At 35.8% G+C, this 18,043-nt stretch overlaps 1 protein-coding gene across 7 annotated transcripts in view; it reads left to right on the top strand.

The window, feature by feature from the left end:
• pax2a (paired box 2a) overlaps positions 1-8,136 on the top strand; it is a 45,862-nt gene extending 37,726 nt beyond the window's left edge. For 4 of the 7 annotated variants that reach the window (XM_088634692.1, XM_088634693.1, XM_088634695.1 and 1 more), the window contains 3 exons: positions 1,181-1,282; positions 3,608-3,694; positions 4,629-8,136. In XM_088634692.1, the coding sequence (XP_088490818.1) occupies positions 1,181-1,282; positions 3,608-3,694; positions 4,629-4,750 (311 nt within the window). In that variant the 3' untranslated portion in view covers positions 4,751-8,136. Of the gene's footprint in view, positions 1-1,180; positions 1,283-3,607; positions 3,695-4,609 lie in introns of all 7 variants that reach the window. The other 3 variants (XM_088634694.1, XM_088634697.1, XM_088634699.1) reach the window with 1 other exon arrangement.
• The last annotated feature ends 9,907 nt before the right edge of the window (positions 8,137-18,043 follow it).

The raw sequence follows: 18,043 nt of genomic DNA, 5'->3' as shown, positions 1-18,043 counted from the left end.
AAAGGCATAGCCGTTGATTACATGTGACCATGGTCATTTAATCTTCAGTGCAGCCTAATGCCCTGTCCTGAGTCATTATAAGAGTTTTACAAAGTCAAGACTCACTAGCACTCTCACCCTAGTAAATGGGACTGCTAGTGCTTTCGGTTTGATACAAGACTTTGCAGTTTCCTACTTTTCCTTTAAGATCTACTTTTGTTCTTTTTTACTGTGTAACCATAAAGGCAATTATTCTTTTTCATTTATTACACACCTTAATCCATGAGATGTTCGAATAAATAAGTCTTATTTTGAATATGATATATATTAACATGTTAAATATGAGTATGAGTGTCCTTAGGAGTGTACAGTGTGTATTTATCATGTCACTGTTCTATACATGATATAATTTGTATAATGATGCTTTTTTTCCCATGAAATGTGTACAACAGGTGATGGCTTTGTCATTGTGCCTTTAATTAAAGCACATATGGATTTTTTATTTTGTGATGTACAGAATACTATTGAGGGAAGACAAAGTTTTAAATGGTGGAAGGAAGATGTGTTTAATGTGTTTTTCTGAAGAATGAGAAGTAGTTAAAAAAATATTTATGAATTTTAGCATTGACATCATGGACTTGACTGTCCTCAGGAAAACACATCTAAAAGGACAAAAAAAATAGAAACTGTTGTTAAATATAAGGTTACCTATAAGGTAAAAACAATGTTTTATAAATTCCATATATGTTAATAGCACACCTTACAGTAACATCATGAGAAATCAAAACAGCTTAGGTAGGTAGACAGATATATTATCATGGAGACAAGCAGGAACAGATGAAACGAAGTACTAATGATTGATTTTATTGGTTGAGGCATTTATCCAGAGCAACATACACTTAACCCTATTTCTATAGTGTGGTATATTGGGGGGGGGCAGTCTTTGCCATGCTCCAGGGTACCACAGCACTGTCCTACTGAGGATTTGAACCTGCAACCTTATATTTAGAGCCCGAACCACTGCTCCACTAAGAGACCTGTACCAGTAGAGAGGACAGAATACACTGTATAAACTGGGAAGGTACAGTTTCTCTTGGTTACACTTCCACGGCTTCTTTATTAAATAGCAAACCAGTTATTTTATGTTCTCTGGGAAGCTGTTCAAAAAGTCAATTTTTGTTCTGGTCTGCCTTCTGTCCAGGTCGGGAGATGGCCAGTACTACCCTACCTGGATACCCACCTCATGTGCCGCCCACTGGACAGGGAAGCTATCCCACCTCCACACTTGCAGGAATGGTTCCTGGTAAGTGAAAACCTACTCTGTCATTCTTTGGAACATTTGTGGGAAATTTCAAAAATCCTTGAAAATTCAGATACAAAATGTGAGGTTTATAGGAATTTTAGTTGCCAAATTGTTACTGACTTCATACAATTTTTAAAATATTACATACTCACATATGTGACATTTTAACAGCTTGTGTATACACTAATCACAGCTTTAAGAAAAAAAAAATTCTTACTTTTTCAGGTAATTTTTATTAAAGAAAATCCATTTTTCAAATGTACAGAACATAAAGTGATGTAGACTAGACATTACCAATAAAAACTCGTTTTTATATATTAAATATCAACAAAATGTGAATTTTCTGGCTTGATTAAATTAATCAAAGATGTGTATTAATTACTCTTGTCAATTAAAATTTAAGGAAAATGCTCTTCCTGTAGTTAAGTTTTAAAACTTCATAGTTTTCAGTCAAGGGAGATATATATGTATATTTCAACAGGTACAGGAAAAATGTTTTAAAAATTGCATAGTTTTCTAGGATACAGATTATAAATCAGAAAGTGAATACTTGTAGGAGTTGAAATTCATTATTGATGTTATTGTTTTTCATGGCAATAAGATAATAATTTTAGATCGTGATCAGCAACATGAATCTGCATGCCAAGTGACATTGACCTAGAACCGGGGACTCAGAGCTGTAAATGTACTTATCTGAAGTGGATGAGGAAATTAAATGTGCTCAATAACTGATCAGAGGAAAGGAGATAGGACAGTTCCTCTCAGTTACACTTCACTTCCAAAGCTCATTATCCCCTTGTGCGCGTACTTTCACAAGTCGTCGATAAACATTGTTTTCAGCCGTCCTCCAGCCCCAGTGCTACAGAGCGTATCTCTTTCGCCTCTACTTAACCTGCGGTTCAGGTTCATGGCAGACAGTCAAGGGTCACAAAACAGAGGCAGGGGAGGCCTGTAAATATTTAAATCACTATCTCCCAGGGACCAGGCCAGAGTTCCAGTTCCAGCCAACAGGATGCAATCCGCCACTGAGCTCAAGCCCTCTCTTAAACCAAAAATCGCACCAGCATTTTCTCAGTACACATTCACCTGTGTGAAAAAATATTAGGACACATTATTCGGAAAAGCAAGGTGATTTCGATTTACATAAAATGGGGAACTTGTATATGTTCTCTCACTTCATCAGAAAAATATTTAAATATTTAAATCACTATCTCCCAGGGACCAGGCCAGAGTTCCAATTCCAGCCAACAGGATGCAATCTGCCACTGAGCTCAAGCCCTCTCTTAAACCAAAAATCGCACCAGCATTTTCTCAGTACACATTCACCTGTGTGAAAAAATATTAGGACACATTATTCGGGAAAGCAAGGTGATTTCGATTTACATAAAATGGGGGACTTGTATACGTTCTCTCACTTTATCAGAAAAATATTTATATATCTAAAACAAAAACAAGCTTCAGTTTTTATGCATTACCTCTGCATACAGTGACATAAATATTTTTTTCCGCTTGATAATTTGATTTTGTGACAGACTTCATTCCATTGGAAAACATGTCTTTTCTAGTACTTCAAATATGTTTTTTATCAAACATTCATTTTCATCAGTCACACACAGTAATGTGAGGCTCAGAAACCCTCTTAATCCTAAGGCTATACATTTTGTGCACTACCCCATTCGTCGGGCACAGACCGACTAAGATTTAGTGACAGGCCCCAAACACTGTTAAACCAAAAGCCATTCTTCACCAGCTTCATATAAAATCTTGCCTTTATTGTCTCATAAAAGAAAGAAACGTGTTGGACCAACAGCATTGCTCACTGACATGGTCTGAGTTACTTCCTGAAACTGGAATTCTGCAGCATACAAAAAAAAAAAATCAGTGGAGAGAGAAAAGAAATCTTTACAACAATCCTTTTCCTACCACGGCCCCAGGAGTTTAAATGGCTGCTTCAACAAATAGAGCAGGGAGAAGACTCTAAACTCATATCCAAGGAAACAAAGACAGATCTTTAAAACTACCAAAGGATCCACTGAGTAATAAATTGAAGGGAAGTACTCCTGCAGGAGAAATGATCACCACACACAAAAAACAAAATCTTTAAAGGGCTTGCAGTCCAACGGTTTAATTTCAGATGCACTGATTTTTGTTAAAGAAGTTCAAGGCAGGGATTACACTGTTTCAAAGCAGAGTGGGAAGAAAACACATCACAATTTACATTTCTAAAACAAACTATTTACTATAGAACAGACTACAAATCCCCAATGCAGAAATCCTTTCCTTTTCAGAATTCAAAAATAGAGATCTTATCATTTATTTTTCTAGGGAGTGAGTTTTCTGGAAACCCATATACCCATCCACAGTACACAACCTACAACGAAGCCTGGAGATTCAGCAACCCAGCATTATTAAGTGAGTATTTTTAAAATGGCATATTTCTTGTGCATATGCACTACTGCTATTGTCTCTTATAACAACTTCCCTTTTAATAATTACTCTTTCATGTTAATAAAATACCACACTCATGTCTGATCAATATTTTAGTGAAAGTACAGTTAGGACACAAAGGAGAATAATTTATTTTGCAGCTAAATGTTCATTGCAAAAGCAATTACATCTGACTATGAAGTAAATAATGTATAATTACAATATTAATTGACAATAAAAGTGTGGCATTTGTGGTTTACATGTTGTGCCTTTTTTAATGAGCAGTTCTGTCTTTGGAAAAATAAAATCAAATTAAGCCAATTGCAAGCTAGAGTTTTTTAATGTTTCGCCAATAAACTTCATCAATCAGTTTTAAGATGAGTATGTTAATGAGAATGGTGTTTTTGCAGATGTAATACCATCAGATAAATTTTGGTCTTACAAAGGCAATTTAATTTGAAAATAAATACATGTCCACGTGTTTGTAAGGCCACACCAGGAAGCCATGAAGCCCATCTAACCCGTTTGGTAGTTGGTATTTAATTGATAAAGGATCTCATCCAGCTGCTTCTTGAAAGAAGCTATGGTACTGGCTTTAGGATATTAGCTTATGTTATATTTATGTTTATGAAATTCAAATATTAGTCTCAACAATAAACCTATAAATAGAAAAACAACACAAACGTCCCCCTCACATCTGTTCTACCTCATAATTTTTTCTCATTCTAAAGTCATTTAATAGTCATTTCTATTAGTCATTCTAATTTATTATTTTCCATGTGAGTTAAAGTCTTGCTCCATCTAAATCACAGGTATTGGAGTGTGCATGAATTATAAATTTTTATGTCGCACTTTTGTGTCTTTTCAACCGGTCCATTCTTCTCCTGTGTTAACTTTCAGGTTCCCCTTATTATTATAGTGCCGCATCTAGAGGCTCCGCCCCTCCCACTGCTGCCACTGCCTACGACCGCCACTAGTTACCATGGAAACCAAATCAAACTGCAGGATCATGGGTATGGCCTCCATATTGTACCAGTCTGATCAGCATTAAGGGCAAACAGATGGAAGACCGCTCCAAAACCCTCCTACTGTCTCTTGCTTACATTATGAAGGACAAACTAACAGGGACTCCCAACCACTACACACACCAAAACACACACACACTATTTGGCCCTTCCAACTTCACAGTCCTATGCTTCAATCTGCAAGACTGTAAAATTTCAAGAGACTTTGAGAGATTATATATATATATTGTTAAAAAAAAAGAAGAAGAAAAACAAGGCTTGTTAAGAAGGCAACGTAAAAAACGTGATGTGATTTTTTTTCTTTTTAGTTGTTTTTTTTCATGGATCAATACATTCCTTTATCTGACTGTGATCTCACCTCTTAAAAGTTTGCAAACGGACTCAAACTTGAAAGCAGCAGTTTACTCCGAAGCAGAGAATCTTTTGACTCTCCTGAGTTGCCTGGCACAGCTCCCTTCACTTGCGCGCTGTAACCGAGAGGACTGCACATCACATTCATTCTGTGGAAAAGACAGAGCCATCAGTGTGGGCCGTCCCCTTGTCAACAGATTCCAGAAACTCTTTCTGACAAGCAGCACAGCACGTCTAACGAAGTATATTCCTTACTGATGATGCCATGAGAGGATTATGTGGACATGTTTTATGTGATACACAATCAGTTGTAAAAACTAAAATGTAAAAATAAAGGAAGCCATGACACATCATGGTCTTCTGCCGACCAGAATTTAAATGAGTAAATATATTCTTAAATTAATTTTTTCTATTTTTTTTATCATTGTTGATGTTATTATGAAGGTCGTTTTTTTTGTTGTCGTTGTTGTTGTTTTGAACATTCAGGATCATTTGATTTTTTTTTTAAATTTGTTTCATTTCATTTTTGTATTTTAAAGACAGAGCAAATGATCCAATTCCATGCAATATCTGACCTTTGTTGGTTCTTATTTTGCACTATTATCTGAAGGTGTGACACTATAGGATTGGAACACTCAGAGCTCACTGTTGGTAACTACCTTTTTCTGTAGGGCAGTATAGACAACCATTTCATTGAAAACGTGTGTAAATATATCAATTGATCAGAGCTGGCACTTAAAGAAGCCCTGAATTGAAGTTTACAAATTACTTATCCATGCCATTGCATTGGTTAGATTCACATGGTGTAGTCATTGCAGTTACAACATACATACAGTACAAGCAAACATTTTAAAATCTTTCTCTAAATTTATGTTACATCCTCCATGTACACTGGCTTCCAAGCCTTAGTCCAAAATTCTATTTTTTAGCAAAAAAAATTAAGACAAGGTGTCTTTTTAAAGGTTTTCTGTAACTATTTGCACTTATAATGAAAAACAATGAACAAAGCAAACAGCTTTTGTGACAACATCCAGGTATGAAAGTTAGACGGAGGCACATACTGCATAGGGCAGCTGTTTAAGATGCAGACAGCTGTGACAGGCACTATTACGGCATTGCTGGATTTACGTAGACTCTGTCAGGCCTCAGGCTTCAAGCCATATCAATAATGAACAAGATTAACACTATATTCACGCAACACATTTCCCCCAATCACTTGCAGAAAAGGACAAGGGCATCTTTATTTTGATGGACTAAAATTTGTTTTACTAAAAAAATGGATCATAAATTATTTTCTAAGTGATAAAACTGGATATACCCTAACCCCCTCACACTGAATCCATGAAGATTAGTTCAAGACATGAACTGAAAAAAACCCATCTCAAGTCTTACAGTTTGAGACCACAGTTAATGCCTTACAATCTACATTTCTAGTATAAAGAATCATTACAGCAGTTTTCTGTTTTAGAAAGCAACTGTAAGAACTCAACCAATTATTGTTAGTTCCGCTAGTCTTTAAACTAAAAGATTAGGTAATGCAGTGAAGAAGGAATATAAAACAACAATATTTTTTCAGTGGTGAAATTTTTCACTCTTACTGCTCCTAAAAATGTAAAGTGAATGTAACTTTTTACCACATTTGCCAAAGACTTAGTTCTTGTTAATATTTTATTTACAGTCTGTGTATGCATTGTAAAAGCAGTATTATAGTAAAAACCAACTAGTCAACACTGAAAGTTTATGTGGTAATATTATGCAGAGAAAAAAGAACATCATTATGCATATTAAATCTCTGTATGCGAAAAGGTGAATTCTAGCAATTATTTAATTTTATGTTATTTGCAACAAATTGCTGCTTTGTAGAATAATTTGTGTATAATGTGAAGACAATTCTTCTCTGTATATAAGATCACGTACACCTGAGCATTACAGCATTACATGAATACTAATTTACTCCTCCCATTTGTAGATATAAAAAGGACAAAAGTGACATCACATTTGTGTCTGAAGTGTGGTTGTGGTCTACAAAAAGACCAAGCACAGCATGAACCTACAAACTCACAAGTCTCCTACAAATTGTTCAAGGGATTCAGGCCGTGACAGTCATCACCTGTAGGTTTGGTTGCGTTGTTTTGTCTTTTTTCCCACAATGACTTTTTTAAATCACTATGCAAAGAAAGAAAATGGCTTTTTTTAATTTCTTCTGTTGCTGGGCTCTGCCACTGGACCAAGTCAAACACAACCCTCAATTTTAAAAAAACTGAAATTACTGATGTGCTTGCCAGAGGGAAAAGAAAAATATATATATTTTCATTCTCTGATTCTGAAGACTGTTGTCACAACTATTGTCTAAACGTGACCTTCATTCCACATTCATTGTGAAGTGTGTAACTATGTTTAAACTGAAGTGATGAGAAAGCCCGGCCTTTCCTTGCTCAGTAAAAAGCAACTTATTTTTGTGACCATTAGATGTTATAGTGACAACATCACCCTACATACTTCATTGTGGTCAAGTTTGCATGCTTTTTCATACACACACACCCAATGGGATAAAATTAAAAGCGCACAGCAGAGTAACATCCTGGACAAAGCCTGCATCGAAAACTCTTCTCGTGTAATTATTTGGGTGAATGTCACATCTGAATCAGGTGACCCTATAATGCCGGCAAACTTCTGGCAGAAATATCAAACAGCAAGACTGTGCTTCCAGCATTGCAGCCCCTCACTTGGAAAGAAGAAATGATCATAGTCATATTGCACTTGGGATTCGACAATAAACTGCTGTATTTCTTATTGAACTCTAAAGCTATGGTTGGGTACTACATTTGTGCCACCTTAAAAAACTGAGGCATAAAAAGTAAGACTGCACAGCTGACAACAGCAGGAATGGGTCTCCTCCAGTTGTAAAGATGATACAAGGGATGTGTCACAGATCTTAACAAGGATTTTTGATGGTCTATAACTAAAGCCACATGGCTTCAATCATTGTTCCAGTTCTGTTCAGATTTTTTTGTGCACATGAGAAATAAATTTTTGTATGTCAACTCAGAATCACGAGTAACTTCTTATTAACTGCTTCATTGCAAGGTCTCTTTTGAATTCGGAGGCGCCTAAGCTTGCCTGTTGTTTTAAAGGGAGCACCTCTAGGTGCCAACTTCCTGTTCAGTGCAATGAAGGTAACGTTGCTATTTTATGTGTGTGTGAGTGCGTGTTGATTACATATTCACAACTTACATATCCAACTTTACAATTCTTTGGATTAATAAATCTTATCTGAGTGGATCAATAGATCAGTGACATTTGTAAAGGGATTTTTCATGTTACAGCAACCCAAACAAGTGAATGTAGTCCATAGTATACCTACCTGGATATTTTCATTCGTTTGGGTGTTACAGCACTGTGTAGTAGAATATTTGATTTCATAATCAAAAATGCTTGTGGGTAGTTCTTTTAAAAAAAATAAAAGCATTGCTTCATTAGGGGATGATGATCACACTTAATACAGAAATGACAAATATTTAAAACTAATAGTAAATACAAAATAGATATAAAACATACTGTATACACATTAGCTTGCCCAATGCAGAATGCAAAATAAATTTAAATCAAAGTAAATACTTAAAAGTTAGAATTGTTGTATTTCATCCACATTAATCAACCATTTGCCTTTTTGAGGCAAATTGAGCCCACTTTGAATGTTTTTAAAGGAAACCTTTGACCTAGCACAAGGCAGGTTTAACATCAGGCATACTATTGATGAAATATAAGTTTTATAAATGTGCCAAATTGTTGGAAGATCAGCACATTTCATAAAAGGTTCTTACATGTTATACTTTTGCAAATGTGACTAGATTTGCAATACTTTCCAACATATAATATAAAACAACATTTCTATCTTCAGAACCCTGATGAAGTTCTCAGAAAACAACTTCTGTGTAACCAGATGAACTGAGAAATTGTCTTTAAAATGTATACTAAATTTCAATTCAATTAGAAACCACTAATGTTTATAAAATACTGTTGGGTGGCCAGTATTTAGAGCTGTGTTCAGTCAATAATGGACTGAATTCTGAATGTCAGGTGCTTTTGTGTTGTTTTTTTAGTAATTTATTAAACCAGTATGATGTTGATTGTTACGAATCAGGAGTGGTTTATTGCAAGCGATCGAGCTTCTGCACCAAAACTACTTTTCAACAAGTATCTAAACACCCCAACAACTAACACAGGACACGGACTCACATTTAAACACAGCTCTCAGCCCACTTGTTCAGCCTGATTCAGATTCATTCAGCTGAAGCAGGTGGAGGTCTGCAACGCCAATGACCTACGAATAGTCGCAAACACTCCTGATCGGGATATCAAGATGTGACAATTAGAGTGTTTACAATCTTTACAACAGCCGGGTACTTGTGTTCATGTTAAAACAGGTGTGACAGTTTTGATAGCGCGCTGTTAATTGTGTCCCTTCTATTTTATCCACACGCCTCGTGTGCCAGGGATGAAACGTGACGATGAAGAGGGATTTGGGGCTCAAGGAAGTATGTTTTGTGCACGTTTATAATGTCTCTACGGCGCTGTCGTCACCAGTTAGATGAGAGCAAATCCTGCTCAAGTCTTTGATAAATGCTGGGAGAGCACGTGTTTGTACAGCAGGGCGATAGAGCAAGTTGAGTCAAGTGCTTTGCTCATTACTACCACAACAGCCTTCTGCTCCCACTATACACTGGTATGGGGACTGGAGCCCCAAGCACTAGTGATTTGGTTCACGTAGCAGAGAACAAACAGCCCTCTTCTCTTAGTAGAATACTTGAAGCCAATACTTTGACTGCCTTCAGAAAATGGCTGGATGAGATCCTTGGATCAATTAGCCAGTAAATACCGAAGGGTCTTGATGGGCTGAATTTCCTCCTCTCATTTGTAAACATTCTTATGTTCTTAGTAAAGCAAATACATTCCTGTAAGTGCCATGACAGTTATTAATTATTATGTTATTAGTGCTCTGTAAAAAATATCATTTGAATCCTCTCTGTAGAGCAGTATTCCCTATCATTAGTAGAGCTGGCATTGCTATTTGTAAAGCAGTTACTTCGTTCCCTGAAAGTAAGTCAAGTGGAGCTTGTGAACTGTCTTAACTGTGAACTGAGCTTATATTATAAGCTCTCTAGCAGACCTGGAAAGCATGTTTTTAATTCAGACGCCTAGATGCAAAATTTCAGGGGCTAGGCTTTGTTTAATTTTTTATGTAATTTTCTAAGACATTTCTTAGAAGAATATGTTTAGGTCTTTCTCTTTCTGCTTGCTAGCGTGAATGTTCCCATTGACTGGGCTGTACTTCTTGCTCAGCAAACGATGAACAATAAGGTGATTCACAGCTGTCCAACGTACAATTCAAGAAATGACTCAAGAAGCTTCCAGTGGCTGTGTTGGCCCTGACAGCGTTTATGATCAGACAAAATACCTCTTTCCGCATTTCTTTAGATGTCAAAACTAAATTTCCATTTCTTTTGCTTTTTCTGATTCACAGCCGATTGCTAAAGCATTGTTGATTCTAATCACCTGATTTCCAACATTAAAAAGTGGATTATTCACCATATCCCCACGCTGTTGTTTTGGACAAACAATACAGAATTAAAATCATTATGAATTTTTAAAAATAATTCAAAGTCTTTTGCAATGTGCTGTATTTACCTAGTGTCCCCTACTCCCAACACAAATCATGTACGTGTATCTCATTTATAATTTATATATTTGGTACATATATAATTTATACTTTACATTGTGTATAGTACCAAGAGCATCATGCATATTGAACACCACAGAGCCTTTTCAAAAGGGTGATATGTGTTTCACATTGTATTGGCAGAGGAATTAGAGGTATTGTGATCCATTTCTTTTCATCCCAGGGAGCTGGTAAAAATGGATACAACTTCCTTGGATACAAATTTGTTCCAAAATGCAAGAATGGATGGGATCTGGTGCTCGTTATTGCTGTTGCTACCTTGCGACATCCTAATTTGAAAATAAAACTCAGCTTGTACTAGGTTTCATAGCTAGTGCTTCTGTTAAAAGTTTTTTTGAGCAGCATTGATACTGAGAGACACAAGTCTTGTTTTTATTTATGTTATCTAAGCATGACTGTTGCTCTTGCCAGCTTTCCCCTTTTGGGAGTAACTTCCAGAGAACTCTCAGCTATTATTAGTCTTTCAGTTATGATAGAGCTCAAAAACACTTACTTCTCCACAGACATATTTCTTCTTCTTCGTGAAATTATCTTGGAAAAGTAAGTTGGTTTACCAATGCCACAAAATGTGAAATATATTACACAACTGAATGAGCAAAATGTAAAGAGCCCAGATAGTCTTGCTGGTTTTAAGTCTTAGTGGCTCATTAATCCTGGAAAGTCCAGCTGTTCCTTGATGAAAGGGGATTGGTTGTAGCAACATGACGGGATAGCTTCTTTGTTCCAGACACTGGCAACTCTGTGTGTCAAGAAAAACCCTTTTCACTCCTAATAAAAACAGTCAGGAGTCAATGTCTTAAAATATTAAGATATTAAAACACAAATAAATCTTCCTGCACAGCATGCCACAGCTTCCAGGAGTAAACAAAGAGTTTACTTCCTAAAATACAGTACTGTAGTTTCAACTGGTGGACTGATATTCATACTGTAACTATTGCATCACTATTGAAATGTAAGCAATGACTTAATCTTGTACTTTAAAAAAAGAAAAAATACATTTGTTTTTCACAGGATGAGATAATCCATCATTAGCTTACACAAAGCGAGCAATAGAAGGTTGTTCTGAAATCTGTTCCACTATCAGAGCTATTAAAGTCTCTGGACACTGACAGGGTCACTTTAAGTGAAAAACAAAATCCTGATAACAAGATGAATCAATTACTGTCAGAGCTGTAAACACTCAGTGTCAGTGTACTTTAATCAACGTGTTTTGCCATTTCTGTAGTAAATCCTCGATATTTCAAAATGCATGTCATTCCAAAATGAAGTTTCAATTAAGTATATAAAAGAATGGGGGTGTTTCTCAAAAGGGAAAAAATATGTTTCCACAGTACCGCAGGGCAGCCTGCATGTTGGAGAATGGAAAGATTTAGCTCTAGAAACTAGGAAGTTTAATAATGCATATGGTTTAAAAGCTGACTTATTCTTTCTGAATCACACCACTGGCTGCTCCAATCCCACGTCTTCCAAAGCAGACTCTCTTATTCGGTTGTAATTCAATTTCTCTGCCTATTGTTTATTTCATAGCTCCCCTGTGAAGCATCAAAAGCTGATGTTCTGTCAGCCTCTAACTGTCGTATATGTTTGTCATTCAGCCCTTGTTAAAATATAAAAAACACTTGCCTTCATTCTTCCCCCAGCCGAGAATTCCCAGTAGTAAAATTATTCCATTTAGATGGAAACTTTTTTTGTCACTACCCTGTCTAAATTGGCATATCTGGCTCTTTTGCAGAAACCAATAAACTGTGAACCTGGATGCATCTGTCAATCAAGCTCATCTTTACTTGAGCATACCAGATGACAAGAAAAAAAACACCAGAACGGAATCAGCTGATTGGCTCTCATCAGCAAGGCATTACAAAATGCACCTGTCACTCTCTGTGCTCCTCAAACACTCCGAGGAGCCCCATTCATGCAGTATTGAGCCTCCAGAAAGGTTTTAAAATAAAACTTGCGATTCATTGTGGTGGGTCCTTTATTAAAAAACAAAACAAAAAACAAATATCAAATATCCTCAAAGCATTTTCTTGCTTTTAATAGACACCCACATTTTCTAAATGATAGCACACATGATTAATGAGTGAACTAATAACCAGGGGGGAGACCTTCAGGATCAACAGATTTTCCCTCCCTGAGTAACGACTATGAAAATGTTTTTCTTTACTATTTCAATGTCGTTCTTGCACAAGACCAGGGTATGTGTATAGGATGCAGAGATACATTTCCTGCCTTGTAGTAAATAAAGATCAATGACAAAATATGGTAGAATATTATACCATATGGTAGAATACAATAAAAAATAAAAATCTGAACAGATAAGGAATTTACATTATATTACAGTAATACAATACAGGAATAGACTGTTGTGCAAAAAAAAACGGTTATTGTAAGGCTTTGGCCTAATAATTTATTTTATTGAGAATTAATGTATCTATGAATAGATTATCACAATACAGTACAAGCCTCTGCTGATGTATTTCAAATTTCTTAATGTTAGTGGTGTGACTATTAATCTATTCTTTATATTTGTAATTACAATTATTTTCAACACCATCCTTGGAGGCTGGTGCTAATTGTATTTACTTACATCACCACTTGGACAACTTTCTGTTGAAATTATTTCACCCTCTGGATCAGCATGGGATGCACGTGTTGAGTGCAGTGGGGTCTCACAGCTTTTAACTCTTATGTGTTTGGTACTCAGTTTGCACAAAAGAGACGCAAATATGAATTTTACTGAACTAGGGGGCAGCCCCAGAGTTCCTTAGAACTCTGTTTAACGGTGTTCCTATCCACCTGATCTAAACCGATTATTTCCTCCTTAAAATGCATAAAAACATCAAACTTTCTCATTCTCGACTGATAATGTTAAGCGTATAATTCTTAATGAACTTCAGCATATCATACCTCGTCTTCAGAGCAATTGGTAATTGTTTTCGTTGCAATTTGGTGACCTCCGCGTTACCTGAAAATTAATAGCACATCAGAACTTCATAAATCGTGAAACTACAGATTGGAAGTGAGGGGTCATGTTTAATCAGCTGATATGTAATACGCAACGCTTTTCTCTGGAGCCCGTTGTAATGAAATACTTCCAGCTTCCTTGTTATATTTTGCCTTCTGTTCCAGCGCTGTTGCTACGTTGCTGGTTTGCCCTTGGTTCAGTATGAGAAGAAGTGAGAGTTTGGTCATGGCTTTTTCATATATATATATTATTTATTCAAGTGCAGTTTTATTTTAAAGCACCCCGGTCATGAGTTTAAAAATCGTTCAGTTCGCAATACTTACGTCATTGAACGTGGTACACGAATGATTAGCCTAGGCAAGGTAAAACGACGCCCAAAATAAAGAAGTAGAAAAAACAGAGTTAAAAAGATTATTGCAAAAGATTAGTTTCTTTATCAGCTCAGTAACTGAGCCGTATACATATCCGAACACTTTTACTTTGCCAGTTTTAACTGCACAGAGGAATGTGCGTTTTCTACTCGACAGAAAAAATTGCAAAGGTTTTGAAACAGTCCATACTGAAGTCAAATGTCAGACAAGGGGTTTTCAACTAGGATAGGAAAAACATTAATTTACACAGTGAACTGTACATAAATGCCATGTAAGGAAAAAAAAGATGATTAGATGAGAATTGTTTTAAAATGTTTTGATAATTTGATAATTTCAGGGAGGCAAACAGAGTAATGAAGGTGAGGAGCTCTGTGAGATTTGTGTTTAGAGCTTGTTCCCTTCTTTTTTTCACAATCAAGCAGCAGACAAATTTGTCTACAGCCCCAGTATACATTTTTCTAGTTGCTCATAAGCAATGTTTTCAAGTGAAAAATCACCCCCCCCCCCATCTTCCACTACTCATAATTGGATCTCTCTGTCTTCCGCTGATGCAGAACCATTTAACGATGTCCAAAATGAAGGAATTACACAGCTCCTTAAATAATACTTTAGGTTCTCTGTTTTTTAAAGTCATTCAACAGTATTGATTTCCAATCATAATTAAGCCTTAAAGTAAATTTGCCAAATTTCTTAAAACATACCGCAAAAATGTTATTCATTTATTTTTACATGATTTGATAAAAAAATAATGATATTTCTATTCAATAATCTTACGTTTTACAAATTCCCTCTTTGCATGTTCAAACACTGAAAACTGTTTTGACCATCCACCAGATCACGCGTCTTATCACTTGTCTGTGTCACAGGAGCATACTGTATGGTGTACTGTATGTCACTTCTAGTATTTTGACACACCAACTTCTTCCCCTAGAAGACCTGAAAAACATTTTGTTTTTCATATTTTCAGGATACATGGTTTAAAGTTGAAAGTGTAGAATCAAAGGATGCAGTGTTAAAATTATATACTCAACTAATTTGATGAGAAGTATCACAGCTTGGAGCTGCTTTTGTGAAAAACCCCTGTTCAATAAGCCAGGAAAGGGCACTTAGTGAACTTTTAGAAACAAGTTGGCTCACCTTTATTCAGAAAGAGAAAAATTTTTACGAGTGGTGTGAGTGGTGGGATATTTCAAAGGATATGACTGTTCATCCTTGAACCATGTCTGATCCATAGAGCATCTCGAGGAGAAACATCAATTTTCACAAGGCTCAATTGTGAAATGCATAAACACAAGACACTGTAGCATTAGTATCCTAGATTTCTCTGGATGCTTCTTTAATCCGCTGCAACTGAACAGGAAACGTGTTATAAGGTGCTGATTTTAAGTCATTGCTAGTTCTGAAACAAGAGTCACCAGCCACTCTTTAGTGTGAATGCAGACTAACTCTCCTTCCTGAGAGCCACATTCCTATATTAGTGTACTAGGTCCAGAATACCTTTGTTTTTAAAGAATTTGCAGAAAAGAATGATTTATTTTCCTAATTCCTCATGAGGGGATTCATGGAAATCAATTTGCTTGTTAATTTTGAGATAAGACTTTGAGACTTTGTGGTGGCTTTAGGCAGAACTACAGTATAGCTTTCTTTTACAGCACCTTGTCACACTACCCAGTGGACTAGACATGCCGGATGGCCTCCTCCCACTTGTTTTTATAACTTTTTCCAGTTATTTCTTTGATAGCATAATATGTATGATAGTATGATAGTTTTTCTTTTAACACCACTGAAACCCTTCATCCCGCACATGGAAACTGAAAAGTTCTATAGTATATGTTCCAAAATAAGTTTGATTGAACAGATGCAGTGGTAGACAGTTTTTTCATATAAGACATCCCATGCCTATTGTTATATACCAATGTTGGATATTCTAGTTGTTCTTCCAAATAACAATACAGGAAAACCAGGACAGGAAAATGAAACCACACGGTAATGCTTTAAACATATTTAGTACTGTTACTAAAAAGTGCAATTTTGACATTAGTAAAGTAAAAACAAATACCGAAATAAGATGGCAAGTATGACATCAATACATCAAAATTATACCCCTGATTTAGGCAAACAGAGCTATAATATGCTAAATTAATATACAAAGGCCAACCACTTGTGAAAATTCATTGAGCCGTTGAAAGCAACCCAAAGCTGGAGAGAAAAAAGCATTTCTCTGGTCTTAACCAGACCATGGCATTAGGATTTTTGCTCCTAACCACTCTATGTCTTCTCATATCCCAATTCCTGAAGCAAATCCAGCAGCACTTAGGAATTCTGGATGTTTTCTGTCAGTTCCTTTCTTGTATCCTTTAGTTGGAACAATAATTACTCCCTACCTTTCTTGTCATGTGTCACTGGTTACAGCTTGTCAAAGTGGTCATAATTAATATACTACATCTTAGCACTGTTTAAAAAATGACAAAAGGTTAATGTTACACTAGTTTTCTGTGAGATAAATGGAATCCTTCCATTTTACATCTTTTGAGGGACCATTTACAAGATCCTTCAGCAAGTATCTGTAAAGTTTATTGTGCTTAAAGGTACAGGCTTGAATTTTATGCATCTCTGTATTTAATGAAGAGTAAAAATAGTAAAATAGAACAAGAACTCAATAAATAGTGAGAGCATTTAAAGGTTATGTTTATAATTAAACCGGATTAGGATAGTTACAAGACATTGAAGCATTGCTTCAGAACAGAAATTCAATTAAATGTATCAATTTAATAACAAGACAACAAGGTATTCCACTATTCTAGTACATAAAATTAATAAGTAGACATGAAAAGAAATCAGATTTTGTTTTATTAGTCTTTTTCTTATAAAGCTTGGTTTTCAAATTTAGTTTTAAACGTTCAAGAACGGCTAAACAAAGAGGGAAAACCCTTTAAAAAACATATTAGACACTTGTCTTTTGGTGATCACCATATTCCCAAATCCCGCACGCACATACAACTGTTGTTTGAGTAGTACAGCCTGACAAAGCAGGCTGTCAGGATAAAATCTTGTCAAGTGGATATCTGCTCGCCATCATCAGGTTGTCATATCTGATGGTCTTGAGGGGAAAGGGCATTTCTGTCCTGTCAGTCAACAACACCTCATTAGTGGGAGTTTTTAATTATGAAATTCTAACTGAAAACTTTCAGTTGGTTAAGTTTTCTCAAATGCAGGAGTTTTCAAGTACAGTACTGTACATTCAGGAAATTCTAATTAAGAAAGCGGAGCAACACAAATAACTAATTAATGATCGTGTTAAGAAAATGCATTTCACTACTAAAATGTAATACAACAAAAACTATTTGTTATGAATCGGACCACATGGAATGCTAATTAACGTGCTTACACAATGTAATTACAAAACAAGCAAATATTTGGTGCTGGAGAAAGATGAAGCAGGCCTCAGTGTTGCTATAAATTGGTGGGTGAATGGTCTTAAACTTGAAATACTGGAGAATGGCATATAGAAAACATTTTAAACAAAATTTAAATCTTTCTAACCGATATCAATTTAACAAAAACGGGCCTCAAAGGAATGTGAAACTATTGTTAGAAAACTGAATAATGACTTCATGCCATCATTATATGCAACGCAGCGCTTTTCTGCACTACAGTTAGATATTATTGGAGTTAATTATCTTTTGTTCACTCATGTATCTTCCCCAAATTTTAATTTCTGTTCTCAGTCAGTGTATAATGTAAAATGATTAATTCAATTTTCTCTTTTCTTTTTTATAGACCCATTATACAATATTGGACTAACGAAATGTGGAGTTTGAGTAATATATAATTTTGGTTAAAATAAAAAGGAGGTGGCTCGGATCTCCCACTTTGCGTATT

Source organism: Lepisosteus platostomus, chromosome 6 (genome assembly GCF_059453375.1).
Source record: "Lepisosteus platostomus isolate fLepPlt1 chromosome 6, fLepPlt1.hap1, whole genome shotgun sequence".
NCBI lineage: Eukaryota > Metazoa > Chordata > Actinopteri > Semionotiformes > Lepisosteidae > Lepisosteus > Lepisosteus platostomus.
Note: the sequence above shows the minus strand (reverse complement) of the source record. Positions and strands in the feature narration are given on the sequence as shown.